Source organism: Vitis riparia, chromosome 13 (genome assembly GCF_004353265.1).
Source record: "Vitis riparia cultivar Riparia Gloire de Montpellier isolate 1030 chromosome 13, EGFV_Vit.rip_1.0, whole genome shotgun sequence".
In the NCBI taxonomy this organism is placed as follows: Eukaryota; Viridiplantae; Streptophyta; class Magnoliopsida; order Vitales; family Vitaceae; genus Vitis; species Vitis riparia.
The window spans coordinates 9,787,072-9,807,766 of NC_048443.1; the positions used below are offsets into that span (position 1 = coordinate 9,787,072).

Genomic DNA, 20,695 nt, shown 5'->3' on the forward strand with positions numbered 1-20,695 from the left:
TCAGCTATAGTACCCATGTTGCCATGAAATGACATGGTTTCTTTCTTTAATTTTTTTTTTTTTTTAAATTGCGTTTAAATTGCTTCAAATACATTTATTTCTCTCTTTATCTCGTTCTTAAATTTTTTAAATATTATACTAGATAATAATATAAAATAAATTATAATAATTTAAAAAAAAAAAAATTAATTTCTAACTTTTGTAATGCAAAACTAAAGAATTTTTTAATTAATTTTTAACTCTTGTAACCTAAATGTTTTATTTCGTTCTTAATTTTTTATAATTATAATAAAGTCTAATCATTAATATCATATAAAAGTTAAAGATAAATATATTAATTAATAGTTGCTTTGTCTCTTTCTTAATTTTAAAAATAAAATTTAAAGATAAAAACAATAATTGATATTATATAAAATTTAAAGATAAATATAATAATTAATAACATAGAAAAATATAAAGATAAATATCAAAATTAACATCTTAAAAAATCTAGAGATAAATTATAATAATTAATATAAAAAATTCAAATTTTTCGCATGATAAGAAATTTAATGTGAAATATCTAATCTATTAGAAAATTTTTACAACAAAATCAACAGAATTTTTTAAAAATTTAAACTAAATGAATTTATTAGTATAATATTGTCTTAAACATTTTTCTCAACATGCTATTAAAATTAAAGACATAATAAACAGGTTCTTCATGTACAATTAGCAGTAGCATCAAAGTAAAATAAGCTTATCATCTTGTAAAAATAGAAAAGATATAATAAATATGTATATTTTTTTGATTGGAAACAACAATGAATTATATTGAAGAAGGAATTAAGAAGTACAAAAAAACAAAAGAAGGATGGGGAATCTTCCCACAAAAGAAAACTAAACAACAAGAATACAAAAACATTAAGCTATTTGGTAATTACAAAAAGCAAACTCTCCTTGCTAGACCACACCATTGGAGTTATACACTGCTAGCCAATCTAGTTGCATCATATTAAGGGGAATGCCTTTAAAAACCGTGGAGCAAAAAGCCCAAAAAGAAGCAAGGAAGTGAATGGTATCCCATAGAATCTTTGAATTCCTTGCCTTATCCTCAAATATCCTAGCATTTCTTTCCTACCGCACAACCCAAACTAAAGCAATACATGTAGTTTGCCACAAAACTATGCCTCTCTTGGATTTTCCAAAACCCTTATAATTGATGGTCATCATATCAAGAATGCTCCTCGAGGGGAACTGATCCATCTTAGCCATCTGAAATAATCTGTGCCACAACCCCATTGTCAATGAACAGTGTAAGAAAAGATGATCTACTGATTCTCCATGCTTCATACACAACTTATAGATGTTAGAACTGAGAACTTTGTAGGGCCTTCTCAATTCTAGCAAGTCATTAGTATTTACCTTTTTGTGTGCCACTAATCAAACAAAGGACTTGACTTTAAAAGGGACTTGAGATTTCCAAACAAAATTAGGAGAGAAAACTGGAGATGAATTAGAAAGGTGAGACAAGGCTAGAAAAAAAGACTTGATTGTAAATAACCCTGAAGAAGATAAAGACTAGGATCTCGCATCTGAAGTTGATGGGGATAAAGTGCAAACAAACAATAGAAGACATGAGACTCTAATTCTTCTATCTCAAAATTAGAAAGATTACGATGGAAATTAAAGTTTCAAGAGAAGGGACGAGCGGAACCAAGAATTGATGATATGAGAAGATTTTTAGCTGTGACTATTCTGAATAGTTTTGGATATTGGGATCCCAAAGGTTGGTCCCCCCACCACAAGTCTTCCCAAAAATGGATTCTCCCATCTCCTACCACAAACCAAGTATACCTGGAAAAATCCTGAAAGACTTGTGCAATAGCCTTCCAAGGGCAATGATGTGACCACCTAACTATAGTGTTGGCATTCCAACCATTAGTATGTGACTCATAAATGCTTAGAATGACCTGATGCCACAAAGTTGAACTCTTCCTAGGAAACCTCCACAACCATTTCCCTAAAAAAGCGTAATTCCTTAGAGAAATCTTCCCAAACCCCAATCCCCCTTTTGCCTTCGGTTTACACACTACATCCCAACTAATAAGATGGTCTCTTTTACATTCCCCAACCCTTGACCAAAGGAAATCCCTTTGCAATCTCTCAATTTTTGTAGCCATTGTAGTGGGAATCTTGAACAAGGATAGAATATTCTCCAATCATAATTAACCATGTAGTATTATAAATGATTTATACTTATCTTACTATATTTAATTAAAGCCATATCCAAGTACCCACACATATGGTACCTATCAAAAAAAAAAAAAAAAGAAAAAGTTTCCGCACCCATAGTTGAGATCCTTCTCAGTTGAATCCTTGCGTTTTAAGATTTTGGGTACCGGAACCCATGTGACATAGGTATTGGACTATGAGCTATATTTATCGCTGCCTTGTTGTCATAGTACATTCACATAGGAGCCTTTATCTATATCTTTAACTCTTCTATGAATTTTGTAGCCAAAGAAGTTCTCCCATCCCATGTGCCACAACTTTGAAATTAACTTCTGCACTACTACTAGCAACAACCACTTGCTTCACTTCTCCAAGTCACAAGGTTTCTCCCAACAAGGGTGCAAAAACCTGAGGGCTGATCTCTAGTCGTTGATGGAAACTACTTAGTTAGCTTCTGTGAAAGCTTCTACTAGAAAGTGTTCACTTTTTTGGAATAACAATCCTCTCCCCAGTGTCCTCTCTCGATCTTAAGGATCTTATATACTGCCTCTATAGTGTTCTTCACTCAGTGAGTGCATATGTTAGCTTATAACATTAAGTGAAGAGTCTATATTTGGCTAAGTGCATGACAAATAGATTAACTTACCAACCAACCTTTGCTCACGTTCTCTATAAACTGCTTTCCTTTTCTTGGATAACCTAATTTTATGATTGACATCAATGGGAACATTAGTAGGTTTACATCCTAGCATGCCCACTTCTTTTAGCAAATCAAGTGTCTATTTTCTTTGTGAGACTGCAATACCCTTTCTAGACCGAGCTACCTCCATGCCTAGAGAGTATCTCAAAGGACTAAGTTCTTTTTTTTTCAAATTCTTGAGCAAGTACTTTCTTGAGTTCTCCAATTTCCACTTCATTATTTCTAATCAAGATAATGTCATCCTCATATACATTAAGGATAGTGATCTTACCCCAAATCGAGTGCTTGAAGAAAATAGTGTGGTAAACTTGGCTTTGCGAATATCCTGAACTTTGAATGGATTTTGAAACCCTAAGTAATTGTTTTGGGCTACATAAAGATCTCTTGTGTGCTCTTGACACCGTTTGTCCCTGACGTGAAAGCTTGGTCATTATCTTCTTCAATCCTATTTAGTCCAATCTTTCAACTCTTGGTCATTTCTCTTATAGCAAAATCCATATGGAAATCTAAATCCCCATCTAAGATCAAGGCCTTCAAGTGGATATTGGCTAAGAAGAAGGTCAATACCAATTACTTGCTACAAGCGAGAAAACCTTACAAAACCCTTAGTCTTGATTGTTGCACCATGTATAAGAGAAGTGGAGAATCAATTTATTTATTTATTTTTTTGATCGGAAACGACAAAGGGATATATTGATAAAAAGGAAGTACAAGAGAAGGATGAGGAATCCTCCTATCAAAGAAAAACAAAACTACAAGGAATCAAATACAAGAAAATACAAAGAAAGAACAAGAAAACTCTCTAGGTTAGTCCAACCCATTGGAATTACACACCGCTAACCAATCAAGTTGTAACATGTTAAGGGGAATCCCCTTAAAATCCTTGGAACAAAAAGCCCAAAGAGAAGCAAGGAAATGAATAGAATCTATTAGGTTCTTTGAATTCCTTGCTTTATCCTAAAAAATCCTTGCATTTCTTTCCCACCACACTACCCAAATTAAAGCGCACGCAACTTGCCATAAAACAATCCCTCTCTTAGAAAATCCAAAACTGTTAAAATTGGTAGACAACATGTCAGAGATGCTCCTCAGGGGTACCCAATCCGTCTTGGCTAACTGAAATAATCTGTGTCATAACCTTAACATCAAAGAGCAATGGAGAAAAAGATGATCTACTGATTCTCCATGTTTCATGCACAACTTGCAAATATCAGGACTAAGTGCTTTGTAGGGTCTTCTCAACTATAGCAAGTCATTATTATTTACCTTCTTGTGTGCCACTAACTAGACAAAGGACTTGACTTTGAAAGGGACTTGAGAATTCCAAACGAACTTAGTAGGAAAAACTGGAGGAAAACCAGAAAATTGGGATAAGGCAAGGAAGAAAGATTTGACTGTAAAAAGTCCCGAAGGAGATAAAGACTGGGATCTCTTATCTGAAACCGAAGGTGATAAATGTAGACTATCAAGAGACCGCATGAGGTCTCCTAAATCTTCTATCTTGGAATCGGAAAGATTACAATGAAAGTTAAAGTTCCAAGAGAATGGGCAAGTAGAGCCGAGAATTGAAGAAATATGAATATTTTTATCCGTGACTACTCTAAATAGTCTTGGATATTGGATTCCCAAAGGTTGGTCCCCCCATCACAAGTCTTCTCAGAACCGAATTCTTTCCCCATCTCCTACCACAAACCGAGTAAACTTGGAAAATTCTTGTGAGACTTGTGCAATAGCCTTCCAAGGACAACGGTGTGACCATCTAACTATAGTGTTGGCATCCCAACCATTGGAGTGTGATCCATAAATGCTTAAAATAACCTGATGCCACAGAGTTGAACCCTCCCTAGGGTACATCCACAACCATTTCCCTAAGAGAGCGAAATTCCTTATAGAAATCTTCCCAAATCCCAATCCCCCTTTTGCCTTCGGATTGCACACTACTTCCCAACTAACAAGATGATCTCTTTTGCCTTCCCCAACCCTTGACCATAAAAAATTTCTTTGCAATCTCTCAATTTTTGCTGCCACAGAGGCGGGAATATTAAACAAGGAGAGGAAGTAACAAGGCATATGGGTGAGGCAAGATTGAATGAGAGTTATCCTGCCTCTAAAAGATAAATATGCTTTTTGCCACCCATCTAATATTCTTGAGATCCTCTCAATCACTAGATCCCAAAACCCACGAGCCTTGGGATTCCCTCCCAGAGGAAGACCCAGGTAGAGTATAGGCCAACCAGAAACCTTGCAATCAAGCATCTCGGCCAACCTAGAAAGATGATTCTGTTCAAGATTAATGCCATAAATATTACTTTTGTCAAGGTTAACCTTCAGCCCAAAAATATGCCCAAACACTAGCAAAACACTCTTGAGGGTCAGCATATCCTCTTCTTGAGTGCTAGAAAAGAAAATGGTATCATATGAAAATTGCAAATGGGACACCCTTGTTCTGTTCCTACCTACCTTGAAACCCTCCTAGGCATTTCTTTCCTTTGCTCTTAATAACATCCTGCTCAGTACATCTGCGACTAAAGTGAACAAAAAAGAGGATAAAGGGTCTCCTTGTCTTAAACCTCTAGAAGCCTTGACCCACCCTTTAGTGTTTCCATTCACTAGGACTACAAACGATATCGTGGACAAACAACCTCTCATCCATTTCCTCCATCTAGGACTAAACCCCTTCTTCTCCAACACATGATCCAAAAAATCCCAACTCACATGGTCGTAAGCCTTTTCAAAGTCAATTTTGAAGACAACTCCTTCCTCCCCTGATCGTCTTTTCTCATCCACTATCTCATTAGCTATGAGAACTGCATCCAAAATTTGTCTCCCTTGAACAAAAACACCTTGAGTAGAATGGATAGTTTCGTGAAGTACCTGTCTTAGACGCCCCGATAGCACTTTGACTATTATCTTGTAAAGACTAGTGATCAAGCTAATAGGTCTATAGTCTGAGATTTTCTTTGACATACTATGAAGGAAGCATTAGTGCTTTGATTGATAATCCCGCTCCTATGAAACTCTGCAAACACTCTCACTAAATCCTCCTTGATCACATCCTAACAATCTTGAAATACTGCAATGGTAAAGCCATCAGGTCCCGGTGCCTTATCTTTATCCAACTGAAAAATGGCCTTAGGAATCTCTTCTTCAGTAAAAGGGGAGTCCAACCTAGACGCACTATCTCCAAATATAGGGGACCAATCTAAACCTTCAACTCCCCAAGGCTCTCCAAAAGGGCTCGAGTAGAGCTTTTCAAAATACCTTAAGATCTCCTCTTTGATGCTCTCTGAATTATTTAACACTAAGGCTCTTTCATTCTCCAACACCTTGATATATTTCCTATTTCGCCTACCATTAGCCACTTTATGAAAAAACTTTGAGTTACAATCCCCTTCCTTAACCCATTTCACCCTAGCTTTTTGTCTCCAATGAATTTCTTCTCTTAATATCAATTCCTCTAACTCCCCTTTTCTTAAAGCTCTCTAAACTAAAAGTTCAGAGGTTAGACCCCCTTCTTGCTCCATGGTATCAAAGTTAGCTAATTCAATCAGGATACTTTTTTTCCTTTCATTTAGCTCTCCAAAAGAAGCCTTATTCCACTCTTTCAACTTGGCCTTAACAAATTGTAATTTCCTCATGAACTTGTGACCTTCCCACTCAATTCCTTGAAAATCTCTCCACCAACTTCTAAAGCTCTCTTTGAAACTAGGATGTTGCATCCACATATTCTCAAACCTAAAAGGTGTTGGGCCACTTGAACGGATTGGTTTCCAAGACAATCGGCCAATAATCTGATGTCCATCTAGGAAGAACTTCTTGAAGGCTTTGAGGAAATAATTGTTCCCACTCATTTGAGTAAAGAAATCGATCTAATCTCTTGCATACGGGAGACTTTTGCATGTTTGACCAAGTGAATGGTGCGCTTCGTAAAGGTGGATCTATCAATTCACATTCTCTTATAAAATCATCAAAGTCCTTCATGCATGGGGTTAAACTAGAACCTCCCAATTTTTCTGAACTTCTCCTTATGACATTGAAATCACCGCCCACACACCAAAACGGGAAAGAAAGTCCAAAAATGTCTGAAAGCTTCACCCAAAAATCGTTCCTAAGTGCTGTGCTGTTTGGGTCATAAACTACGGATAACCATAATGTTCCGCATCCATTCAATACAAATTTGACTGAGACCGAAAAGGAACCTATTACCACCTCCTCACTGCGCAGTTTTTTAGAGTCCCAAATAATCAAAACCCTGCTCGAAGCCTCGCATGCTGAAAGGGCTACCCATTCCTCATTTATGATTGTCCAAACACTACCCACAAACCTTCTGTCACACTCCGCCTTTTTTGTTTCCTGAATCATCACAGCATCTGGCTTTTCTGACCTCAGAAAATCTTTAACCACCCTTCGCTTTTTCCTTGAACCCAAACCCCTGGTATTCCAACTAATTATCTTCATGGAAAAAACTCATAGACCCTAATCCTCCAAACCATTTCCAAGAGGTCTCACAAACCTATGGAGCATATTGTCATAGGATGCTTCAAATGAGTCTCCTCATGGGTTTATATAGAGCTCAGGAAGCTTTTGGAGACTCCTGGAGCCATCTACACTAAGCCATTGGAGGAAAGAGTGTGGAAGGTTCTAGAGATGCCTAGAGATGTCCACACATCTCTACACTATGGTGGAAGACATGAGAGGAGTCCAAGGCTTTCTAGAGAATTTTAGAGATTTCTTGTACATAGGGTTGTACATAGGGTTGTACATAAAATTGCGTAGGGTATTATAGAATCTTCTTGATTTGTAAGGAACCCTCCAAGGTTCTAGAGAGTTCCATTGGTGCCTATAAATAGGTGAGGGCCTCATTTGGCCAAAGCACCACCCAAATCACTTCCTACCCAAGCAAGTGAGTTCCCAAAAGCACTTGTAAAGGCTTCCTTGAGTAATAACAACTTCCATTCTTTAAGAGTTGCCTACTACGCCTTCTTAAGCTTTCGAGTCGTGAGCATCCTAGCCTAGCAAGCTAAGCGTTGGGAGTAAGGCTGACTTACCAAGATCAAGCGTCTTGACTTGTCTAAGTGCCGCACGAGCTTAGGAAACGACTAAGTCCGTGACAATATGCTCTTCCTCCTGGAATATACCTAATATCCAGAGACTTTGAAACCTCACGCACTTTAGCCATTTTCCTGTGGGACAGGCCTTCTACTTGGAACTCACCCGATAGGGAGCCCGCAGTAACACCCTGGCTAACTGTAACCAGGTTGGATACCTTATTAGGCAAAATGGGTTTAGACAAAATTGGGTTAACACTCTCGGTCAACTGGTTTGGATAAGCAGGCTGGATCTCCTCCACTACAAGATTATGGATGCCAACAGAAATTTGACCTACAATACCAATGTCGTCTTTTTTGGGAAAAAATTCAGAGATTACTCGATTTTCCATAGGAAACTGAGTATGAAAGGTTGAACTGGGAAGATTGGGAACAGAAAGACTCAAAAAAGAAGAAGCCAAACCACAAGAAAGGGATGGAGAAGACGAGGGTGATTGAATAGGTGATGACGAGATTACCTTCAAATTTTCTACTACCAACAATCCACAATTCCCCATAAAGCTAAGCCCTTTACCTCTGATTTCTGGCGTAGAGGGCAAAACCGCGACTGCTGAGCCACGAAGATCGGACCCCACTCGGCCCAAAAATCCTTCTCTGTCTTCGTCAAAGAAAAGTTTGCTCAAAGCCACTTCGTCTCTTGACGATGAAGCCCCTTCCCCCAAGCATCTCTTACGAAACCTTGGTGATCGGCGAGAAATAAGAGGACTCGCACTAGATCCTCGTTCCGCTTGAGATCTGGCCCCGAAAACCTCTTCCTTAGGAAACTCTTCGTTGTTTGCCGGATTCTTCCAGTGCAAAAGAGGCTCGCTGCGACACCGAAGACCTTGTCAGCGGTCAGAGCTTGGAGGAAAAAGGGTAGTCCACAGCTTCTTTGAACCAAACTTCACTTCCTTCTTTGCGGAGCTACTCGATTGAACCACAGGAAGTACAGATGCTGCTTTCCCCTTTTCCTTTGCAAAAGAATCTTCTTCCCTTCGTAACGTAACCTCCTAAGCTTAAGCCCAACCCCAACAGGCCTTTTATGTTGCGGCCCACTTTTGCAATTAATGGACCAGGCTTAGACAAAGATTGGGCCTTCCTCTCATAAGCCCGAAAGCCCTCATAAGCGGAGATCTCATCCCCACCGGCCCTTACTCCTCCCGCCTTCTCAGTCCCAACTGGCCCATCATCCATTTTTTTTTTGAATTCAAACTGGGCATCGATGGGGATAGGATCCAACTGTTCCCCACATCTTGACCACTCTTACCACGTGTCCCCACTGGAAAAACAACAACCATACCCCTTTCTTATCCCTTCCTCATTCTGCCATCTTCCCCGACACGACATCTTCCCCCAACCATTGATTTCACTCTCTCCCCCTCCTTCCTCCACTTGTCCCCGAGTGAGATGCAAAAGCCTCCCAAGTCGACTCACCCATTACGCTGCCTCTCCGAATGTCTTCAACTCTGACCACTACAATTGAAATTGTAAACACCCAATCCCCTCCTGTTACCTCGATCAAAGCTGGAAGAACTAACCTATCCTTCATTGCAATTCTTATCCTCGCCTTGCTAAGATCGAACAGTTTCAACATTTGCCAATTTATTTCAGTCACCGTCCCCCACTGCTCTACAATTTTCTTTAGGTGTACCTTAGACCATAGATGAAATGGCACCCCCCGTAATTCGATCCAACTTCCTCTGAACTTCCCCTTTATTTTCGAATTTTCCTTCGGCGACCACCTTCTCAACTGGACTGTATTCCTTCCCTCAACCCGAAGATTCCTCAAATCCTGGAGAAAGAAAGCTTCCTCTATTGTTTCAACAAAAAATACTCCTTTTCCGCCTGAGATGGGTACAATCGTTGCTACTCCTTTCTTCCCTAAGCTTCTCGCCATCGCTCGGCCAACCTCAACCCATTTAACGCTATCAGCATTGCGTTCACACACCACGGCTCGCGCCCACCTCTCGACAGGAACAAGACCACCTTCTCTTGGTCCTTTACCACTGACTACATTCGCGAAGGACCTGTGCAGAGGACCCACGTGATTGTGGATAAATCTTTCTCCTTTGAATTGTCTTCCTTTTTCAACTACAATCGAAGGGGGGACCACCAACATTGAAGATAATGCGCTTTTAAGATTCATCCATCCTCTGCCCTTCTCGTCCTCAGGAATAACCAGAAAAGAAGATCTTCTGTTGGTAGCGAACTCCGAGATCCTTATGAACCTTCCGTGGTTGTTGAAGCCAACTTCCATCAAATGGACACAAAATTTTCCCCTGAACTTTCTGTTGAACCCCAAATGACTCTTCATTTCGATGGCTTTTGTCAAATGTTCTATCATCCACTCGACTGCATCCTTTTCAAAACCTACGACAAAAACAGAGCCTCTACCGTGCTCTGTAATCGAGCACCAGTTTCCTCCGTGCTCGCCTTCCGACCTAATCAATTGATCATCTCTTTTTACAATTTCTATTGACTTGGCACCTTGACACATGTTGTTTAGATTAGTCAAGCTTGATTGGGTTCCTTCTAAGAGAATAAGTGACATCATGACTATTTCCTTTAGGGGCTTGAGGAGTTCAGTTAAAGGCAAAATTTTATGGAAAATTGTATTCCTTTCTCTAATTTGGATAGTATGAAGGGAAAGAAATGGAAGGAATTTTTAGGACAAGTGGAGAAGTAAATGGTTGATAAGGGACTTAATTTATATCTATTTCTCCTTTTGTACCTCAACAACTTCAACTTTCATGTGCATTTCTCTCAATGTTATAAATCTTAATTGGAATTTGATGTGTAAATCAAAAAGGTGAAAATTGCAAAGTTTCGGTCTCTTTTTGTATATGTATTGATCCTTAAAGAGAGTAGAGTTGCATTTCTTTTGTATAGCTTTTGTGGTACTATTTTTTTTATTTTTTATTTTTTTAAGATAACTGAGGAATTTTTCATGGCCAAACCCTTGGGACTCTCCATAGAGACCTAAACCTCAGGGTGTTGATCATCCCGCAACAACCAACATTGAGTAAATTTAAGGTATCATCAGTGACAAAATTCGAACCTAGGACTATGTGCCACTTGTTAGGACCACATTTCCTAGTGTTTGCCTTGACTAACTGGGCTATCCTAGTGGGTATAATTTTGTGGTACTATATTGAACTATGTCTTGTTGGTATATTGGAGAAAACTTATTCATTTGTATGTTAGATAAGAGTGTGTATATTCGGAAAGGATTCGACATCCTTCACATTTACTTTTAAATAATTTTCAATGAATATTTTTTTTCTTTGACAAAAAAAAAAAAAAATAATGAAAACTTCATGTACTTCATGATAATATTGTTCAATTGGTGATAGGGTGCTATGGAAAGAGACTAAGAATGAGAAGTTTTGTGTTAAGTCCCTTTATGGTGCATTGGAGCCTAGAAATGCAGTCTTGTTTTTGAGGAGCATCATTTAGAGCCCTGTGTTCCTTCCAAATTGGTATTTTTTTTTTTGCTTGGAAAGCTTCATGGGGTGAGGCCTTAACTTTGGATCAACTAAAGAGGAGGGGTTGGTCTCTAGCCAATAGATGTTTCCTTTGCCTAGTTGAAGAAGAGTCTATAAATCATATTCTAATTCATTACACTAAGATTAGGGTTTTATGGTAGTTAATTTTTGCACTCTTTGGTGTGATGTGGGTCTTGCAATCGTTTGTTAGAGAGACCTTCCTTGGTTGGCATGGTTCCTTTGTGGGCAAAAAGCGTAAAAAGGTTTGGAAGATAGCTCTCCTATGTCTCTTTTGGATGGTTTGGAAGGAAAAAAATAGAATTGCCTTCAATAATGAGGAGCTTTCGATTCAAAGGATGAAAAATTCTTTTGTCTGTAGTTTTTGGTCTTGGACTAAATTGTTTATAGATGAAAGACCTTTATCTTTAATCAACTTTTTTGATTGGTTGGGTTCTAGATGAGGGTGGGTGATATTTTTTTTTTATCGCTTACTTTTTTTTTTGTTTTTGTCTTTAGGTGCCTGTTGTGTACTCCCTATATGCTTTGGGTTGACCTTTGGGCACCATTTGTTCTTTATATATAATTTATTTTTGTGTTTTTACCTATCAAAAAAATCTTGTTCAATTGGTGATGACCTCATACAACTGGTGACCACCTTAAAACCATTACAATTAATGATAACCTTGTAAACCAATGCGATATTTAGGTAAATATGCACGGTTCTTCTTTGTCCTTGAAAAATATGTTACATGTTCCAAACTTGTCTTGTAATCTCTTGTCTGTTAGTAAAATTACCAAGGACTTGAATTGTTTTGTAACACATCCGTCCATCAATCATCAAGGGAGCAGAAGAATATATGTAACAAGGTTCTCATTCTCAATGTTTCTTACATTAGTTAGTTTGAATAAGTAAATGTCGTCTTTGAATGAGATGAAGGTCAGAGGAAGGGTTTGGTTTGGGATTGAGTCCAAGTCCTTTGAGATTTTGGTAGAACTGTCCAAAGGGAAGTTGTTTGGGGTAATTACAGAGAGGGGTCGAAATTTCTCTTCTTGGATTAGATTTGGAGAGAGGAGTATGTCCTTACTCTTAGAAGGAGCGGAATGTGGCTAGAAGGAAAGCTTGAAGGAGGTAAAAAATTCTTGGGTGGAAGGAGGAAGGAGCTATAAGCTCTAGTTGCGCAACAATGAAGTGAGAAGATACCTGTTGTGTTCAATGTTTTTTGTGGAGGTGAATCGATTCATGTTGATTTTTTCGAGGGGAAGGGATTGCCGAGGGGGGGTTGGTTTGTTCTTGCTCAAAAGTTGAGGGCCTATGGAATAGAGCTCCAAGAAAGAATGCTTGATGCTTTTAAGGTGAAAGATGGGCAGAGTCAAGGGTATGTGGGGGCCAATCCCATGCCATAACAGGGAAGTGAAAGGGTGGAGGTGTGGTTGCAGTATAGGGGAGTCAACTCTTTTAACAAATTGCAGTATCTTAATCTATGCTTGGTGAGTCTCAGAGGAGGGTTCATTGTTGTCCTCTCTGGAGGATTGGGCTAGGTACTATTGGAGGTTGAATGGGAAACTATCATTATTCCCTTTGGGAGGGACCTATATTTTGTTTGAATTTGAGTTGGCAAGGGAAGCTAAGAGGGGTAACCAAACTTTGTGCTCTCAATTTGCTGGTCTTTATAGAGTTATTTCTGTGAAAAACCTCACTGTCTCAAATGTCCTTAGCAATTCCTTTCGATTGTCTTGGAATTTTAATTTCCGTCATAATCTTACTGATACAAAAATTGATCTCCTTCAGAGAATCATGTCCTTCGTTAGTTTAGTGTTTTTCTCTCCTTCTTTAGTAGATTCAAGAGCTTGGTCTTTGTCATCATTAGGCTTGTTTTTAGTGAAATCTTTTTTCTTGGCCTTGTCAAAAGTCTCAAATCCTATCTTGTTCCTTCGGGCCAAGTTTTTGTGGAGTTCAAAAGCCCCCTCAAAGGTTACGGCCCTTGCTTGGTTAGTAGTACATGGGAAGGTAAATACCAATGACAAGTTGCAATTGAGAAGACCTTACAAATCCCTCTGTCCTTAATGGTGCATTCTTTGCAAAGGAAATGGAGAATTGATCGACCACCTTTTTCTTCATTGTCCTGTTACCATTGGACTCTGGCACAAGCTGTTCAATCTAGCAGGGTTGGCTTGGATCCCTCCAAGGAGTATTCTGGACATGATGGTTATTGCTTTTAAAGGTTTGGGGAATTCATTAAGAGGCAAGACACTTTGGTAAATCACTTGCCTTACTTTATTATGGATGGTGTGGCAAGAGAGAAACAATAGGATTTTTGAGGATAAGGGGAGAACGGAAGAGATGTTATGGGACTTGCTTCTTTTCTATTCCTCTCTTTGGGTCTCTTGTATAGTAACTTTTAGCGGAGTTCCTCTTAGTGTTTTACAACTCAACTGAACTGCGGTTTGTGTTTCAAAAGTTTGAGAGTGTTGGGGTTTTTCTTTGTATTTAATTTTCTAAAGTTGGGTGTTTTCTCTTTTGTTCAGTTTTTGTTTTTGTGGGAAGGATCTCTCATCCTTCTCTTGTTTCTTCTCTTTCTCTTGTATCTCTTTTTTCTCTTGTATCTTTTTTTCTTTTAATATATTTTTCTTCGTTTCTGATCAAAAAAAAAAAAAAGGAAGGCTGAGAGGGTGCTACAAGAAGGCTTGAGAGTCTTCAAGCAGAAACCATTAAAGCTGAAAAGATGGAGTCCAACAGTAGGATGTCTCAGTGAGAGAGCTCAACCAAGTTCCTACTAGGTGAGGATTGTGGGGCTCTTGCTATGCTTGTGGCAAAAGATATCTTTAAGCTAGTGGACGATTTGTGTGGGGGTGGATGAGAAGACAGCGGGGGGTAGAAATTTACAATGGACATGAGTGTTAATCAAAAGAAATGGAAAAAAGGTACTGGGGAAGTTACAAGTAGTGGTCGGAGATCTTTGTTATTCGGTGAATTTGTGGTGGAAGATCCCTTATTGGGCAGCTCTGGTGGTTCCCCACGTTGAGTGATAGGAGGCAAGGGAGAAGAAGAGTAGTGATTCATGTGCGGCAGGTTGTGTGGGGTTCGCGAGGTCAAACCTAGCAGAAGAGGTGTCGTTTTTTTGGTAGGATGAGGCTTGTAGAAGAGGTAGCCTTTCCAATACCTTTTGCGGGAAGGCTATAATTAGAGGTGTAGGAGTAGAAGTTTGCAGGTGCTGCGTGGGAGGAGGGTTAGACATCTATAGTTGGAGCAGCTTTACAGAGGCCTGTGGGTGTAAAAGCAAGCCTATCCTGGTTAAAGGAGACCTTTAATGAAGTGGTTGAGGCCTTTGGTGTGGTCTGACCCAAAGATGGGTGGCTAGGCTAGCTTGTTGATAGCAGGGCCTTAGTAAGGTCCCAAGGCTTTCGTAGTAATTTGGCCATGAGAGCCTTTTGGGCCTGACCCTTGGAGACGCAGAGGAGAAAGATGGGTGTAAGGCTTAACCCTTTTCTCTACCTTATAGTGGGGATCTTCTTTGCCTTAAGTGGGGGGGGGGGGGGGGGGGGGGTGGTGTCCCTTGTTGACGAGCATGGTAAGAGGTTGTCGAAAGAGGATTTCTCACATGTGGATGAGGTTTTGATGTCGGAGGTTGTGCGTTTTCAAGGTATGATGTCTATCTCAATTTCCAAAGCAGGGGGGACTCTCTCTTCTACTCCTCTTTTTGGGCTTTTCAAGGAGGCTTGTCGTAGGGATGATTTGCAGGGGAGATTTGGTGTTGACAGATAGGGAGGATCCATTGTTGGTAGAAGATGTGAGAAATGACCCCCTCTCCATGATCTTGAAGGATGGGTTAAGGGTAAATCTTTAGCCAAACTGCGTTGATGTGGAGTCAAGGCTTTCGGTTGGAGAGGAGGTAGAGGCTTATGTTATGGGGAAGGGAAGTGCCCTAGAGAAGCAACGACAGGATTTTCCCTATTCCCAAGGAAACTTTAGCAGATTAGTGGCTTTTAGGAAAGTTTTGGGGCTTTTATGAAGTGGAAATTTTAGGTGGATAATTATGAAGTGGAAATTTTAGGCCTCTTGAAAAAATTGGAAGTAAGAATAAAATGGAAGACAATAAGGCCCGACCAAAAAGGAAAATGTGAGTGGATCAAAGTTGGAGAGGGATCTTTGGAAATTGGAATGCTCTTTTAGTTACTAGTCTGGATTGAGTTGTGGGAGAGGAGGGGGGACAATTTTTAGGGATTTGGTCAAGGTGAGTCAATGAAACTCCGGATTATTTTGTGGATTAATGAGGGGGGATAAGCGTAGTGTGATCAAATCTTTGATTCGCATGTACTTGGCCGATCTTGTTTGTCTTTAAGAAACAAAGGTTTAACAGATAACAACCAGACTGGTGAAAAGCCTAGGTGTGGGCAAATGTTTGGACAGGAGGGCAGTGGATGCTAGGGGTCAAGCAGGGGGAATTGTGGTATTTTGGGATAAGTGAGTGTTGGAGCTTCTTGAGATGAAGGTAGTTCCTTTTCAGTGTCGCATCGATTTAGAAATTCCAAGGGTAGTTTTGTGTGGATGTTTTCGGGTGGTTATGGACCTATTTTAGTTGAGGAGAGGGAAGCTTTTTGGGTTGAGTTGGGTGCTATAAGAGGTCTTTGGAGGGATCCTAGGTGTATTGGGGGAGATTAATGTGGTGAGATTTCCGGAGGAAAGGAGTGGTTGTATGAGAATTTCGGCTACAATGAGACGTTTTTCAAAGGTTATCGATGAGCTGCGCCTTAAAGACCTTACCTTGTCTGGTGGTGAGTATACATGGTGTGGTGGTTTAAACAACAGTTCAGCTTCTAAGTTGGATCATTTTCTAGTTTTTGACAATTGGGAAGACCGGTTCAATGGATTGGTTAAGAATATCCGTCCAAACCCAACCTTTGATCATGCACAAATATGTGGATGGGGGAGGGATTAGAAATGGAACGATTCGATTCAGATTTGAAAATATGCGATTAAAGGAGGAAGGGTTCAAAGATGTCATAAGGAATTGGTGGGAGGGATATAGCATCCGGGGGTCTTATAGTCATATTTTGGAGGTTAAGCTCAAAAGCTTGAAGCAGGATCTTAAAGTGTGGAACAAGGAGGTGTTTTGGAATGTATCCACCAAAAAACTTGAGGCTCTGGTGCAGCTAGGTTAGTAGGGTGCAAAGGAAAGAGAAAGAGCCCTCAGAGTGGATGAGTTTGAGGTTAAAAGGAGAATGGTAGATGAGTTTAAAAAATGGGCAATGTTGGAGGAGATTTTCTAGAGGCAGAAATCAAGAGAGCTATGGGTAAAAGAAGAGGATAAAAATACCAGATTTTTCCACAAGATGGCTAATGCTCATAGAAGGATGAGTTTTTTGGAAAAGTTAAGGGTAAATGGTGATTTACTAGTAGGGGAGAACAATATTAAAGAGAGGGTGGCAGGAGCTTTTCAATTGTTGCTTTATGAGATGGGGGGAGTGGAAGTCCAGTACAGAGGGGCTGGTGTTTACTTCTCTGTCACCCATAGAATCAGCAGCCCTGGAGTTTCCTTTCTCTGAAGAAGAGACTTTTTCTGCCTTGTCTAGCTTGTGTGGAGATAAGGTCATGGGTCCAGATGGTTTTACTTAAGCATTTTGGCAAGACTATTGGAATGTTGTTAAAAGTGAGGTCTTGGGCTTTTTTTGGCGACTTCTTTGAGTCGGGATGCTTTAAGAGAAGTTTAAATGCTATTTTTGTAGTTTTGGTGCCAAAGAAAGGGGGAGTTGAAGAGTTAAAGGATTTTAGGCCTATTAGCTTGGTTGGGGGTTTGTATAAGTTGTTGGCCAAAGTTCTAGTCAATGCTCAAGAAGCTGGTGGGCACTTTGGTGTCGGATTTTCAGCATGCTTTTGTGGGGAGGGGGGAGAGACAAATCTTAAATGCAGTTTTGATAGTTAATGAGGCCATAAATTCTAGACTTAAAGATAATTTGAGAGGCTTGCTATGCAAACTGGATATAGAAAAGGCGTATGACCATGTACATTGGAATTGCATTATAGCTATGATGGATAAAATCGGTTTTGGCTCTAAGTGGTTGGGTTGGATTAGATGGTGTATTTCTACGGTTCATTTCTTTGTTTTGGTTAATGGCACTCCTCCTGGTTTCTTCAGTAGTTCTAAGGGGTTGAGACAAGGAGACCCTTTGTCTCCTTATTTGTTTATTTTGGTGATGGAGATCCTTTCCTGTTTGCTCTCTAGGGCAAAGGATGGTGGTTTTATTAAGGGTTTTCGGGTTAAAGAAAGGAATGTTGTGGGAGTAGAGGTCTCCCATTTGTTTTTTGTAGATGATATTCTCATTTTTTGTGATGCAAGCGAGGAAAACTTAGAGTATTTGAGCTAGGTTTTTATGTAGTTTGAGGCTTTCCTGGGTCTTAAGATTAATTTGGAGAAAAGTGAATTGATTCCCGTTGGGAAGGTTTAAAATTTGGAGGAGCTTGTCAAGGTTTTAGGTTGTAAGGTGGGTACTCTTCCAACCTCTTACTTAGGCCTCCCCTTGGGTGCTCCTTACAAGTCTAGTAGGGTCTGGGAAGGGGCAGAGGAATGGTTTTAAAAAAAGCTTGCTTTGTGGAAGAGATGATATCTGTTGAAAAGAGGAAGACAAACATTGATTAAGAGTACTTTATCTAGTTTACCCATTTACTTTATGTCCCTCTTTGTTATCCCCAAAAGAGTGGCGGTTAGATTGGAAAAAATTCAAAGAGACTTCGTTTGGGGAGGGGAGTTGGTGAAAAACCTCATTTGGTTAATTGGTCGATTGTGTGCATAGAGAAACAAAATGGGGGTTTGGGTTTTAGAAGCCTTTCCCTTTTCAATAAAGCACTTTTGGGAAAATGGTCTTAGACCTTTGTGAAGAAAAGGAACCCTCTTTGGAAACGGGTAATTGTTGGTAAGTTTGGGTTATAGGAGGGGGCGTGGTGCACAAAGGAGGTGAGAGGGAGGCATGGTGTAGGAGTATGGGAGACAATTAGAACTGATTGGGAGCTCTTCAAGGATAAAACAAGCCTTTAGGTTGGTTTGGGGAATCGGGTCAAATTTTGGAAAGATAGGTGGTGTGGGGATATGTCTTTGAGGGATGTATTCCCAGGCCTTTATGCTATTGCTTCCTTTAAGGATGCTTGGGTGGTAGATGTTTGGGATGGGGATAGTTGGGACTGAGGTTTATTAGACAATTCAATGATTGAGAGTTGGAGGAGGTCGATGCCTTGTTTGAGAGATTGCATAACTACTCCATCGTTTTTGGTACTTTTGATGACATGGTTTGGTTGGAGACTAAGAATAGAGATTTTTTTGTTTAGTCCTTTTACTTCTTTTTGGCAAGTAGGAGAGTGGAGCCACTGCACAGTATGGTGTGGAACTCTTGGGCTCCTGTTAGAGCTAGCTTATTTGCTTGGGAGACAACTTGGGCTAAGATATTGACACAGGATCAACTCAGAAGGAGGGGATGGAGGATGCCAAACAGATGCTACATGTGCAAGGCTGGAGAGGAAACAAGAGATCATATACTTTTGCATTGTCCGAAAGCAAGTATATTGTGGCAGCTGGTTTTTGCTCTTTTTCATGTATAGTGGGTGATGCATTCATTTGTGAAGGGGGTGCTCTTAAGTTGGAATGGTTTCTCGGTTGGGAAAAAAAGGAAAAAGGCTTGGAAAGTTGACCCTATGCATTTTTTGGTTCATTTGAAGGGAAAGAAATAGGAGAGCTTTTGAGGATAGGAAAAGCTTAGATACAATTAAAAGTTCTTTTTTCTATAAGCTTAGATACAATTAAAAGTTTTTTTTTCTATCTTTTTTGGGATTGGCTTAGAGTGTAAATGGGGGATAATGTCACTTCTTTGATAGATTTTGTGGATTGGTTATGCTCCCCGTAGGGTGTGGTTGTTTGTGTGTGTTCCCGCCCCAATTGGTTTTTGTATATGTATACAACGTGTATACCTTTATTTTAACATATTACCCTTTCACTTGTCAAAAAAAAAAAAAAATGTGCTATTCAACTAAAATCAATATGCACGTGCTGTAAACTTTTCTTCACATACTCTTTATGAGCATTTGCTTGATTCTTGTTGTCATTCTTTTTATTTTATTTTCATTTTTAATGATGCTTTATATGTGAACTTTTTTGCCTTTTAAAGTTCAGTTGTGCATTTTTGAAGTTGCTTTTTGTTTTTTTTTTTAATTTGATCATGTAAAATTTAAAAATTTTCAAACGCACTATTGCAATCTCCGGATGCAGTGCCATGCAGTTTTCATTTGGGTGTTTGCTTTAGGCTTGTTGTCGCACTTTCTTAATGATGCTTTCTGTGTAACTTGATGGTCACATGTCAGTTCATTTGCTTTCTGTTTTCAGGTAAGATCAAAGTTGGAATCCCTTGATGGTATTGTGCCCCCCACCCACGGATTTACCATCAGTAGCACTGGCATGAAAAATGTTTGGCTGTCCATGGAACACCAGGTTATTTTATGGTGTAATCAACTAGTTGTACAGGTGAGCAAAATTTCTCTTTCTAAAAGTCATTTGATTCTGGTATTTGGACTGTTCTAAAATTTTATGGTGTTATTGTTTTTCAGGTGTCACACACTCTTCTCAGTTTGATAGACCCCAAAACAAATCAACCATTTCCTGGCACTCAAAGAAGAGTTGCAATATTTGCAAAAATACTTCGTAGTGGTATTCCACAGAGTTTTAATTGGATGAGGAGGTCACAAACATTTCAGCAGTCAATGCATGTTCCCTTTCAGGATAAATTGGATAATTCTGGTATTATTAATATTCACCCTCTTTTTTTTCTTTTCTCTCCTGATAAGTAATTTTTTCTTACTGTTACATGGAAGTAAACCGGGAACAGTCCCATTCCCTAACTCTTTGCCACTTGAGCAAGGCCTCAATTGCAATATTCATCCTCCTGTTTTATTTGTTAAGAAAATATAGTTGGAAGTTCAGGATTAATTTTTTGAACTGAAAGTGATGGTGGAAATTGGAATTGCTTCTTGATGTTTTGGTTTTTCTCCAATTTTCGAGTCTTCCAATGTCATTTATGGTTCATTTCTTGGTGAGACATTTTGATTCAAAAGCAGATCTGTGATACCAAAATATGGTCTTTTCATTGTTAGATGTATGTTGATTCAGAAGCAAGATCTTTGGTATCGAAGTTCACATATCCATTAAGCAATATTACATTGTTTCATGGCC

At 39.4% G+C, this 20,695-nt stretch overlaps 1 protein-coding gene across 1 annotated transcript in view; it reads left to right on the top strand.

Moving 5' to 3' along the window:
- Nucleotides 1–20,328, top strand: part of LOC117928540 (GPI inositol-deacylase) — a 53,783-nt gene extending 33,455 nt beyond the window's left edge. The window contains exons 5-6 of the mRNA XM_034848423.1: nucleotides 19,853–19,990; nucleotides 20,074–20,328. Of these exons, the coding sequence (XP_034704314.1) occupies nucleotides 19,853–19,990; nucleotides 20,074–20,313 (378 nt within the window). The 3' untranslated portion in view covers nucleotides 20,314–20,328. The remainder of the gene's footprint in view (nucleotides 1–19,852; nucleotides 19,991–20,073) is intronic.
- The last annotated feature ends 367 nt before the right edge of the window (nucleotides 20,329–20,695 follow it).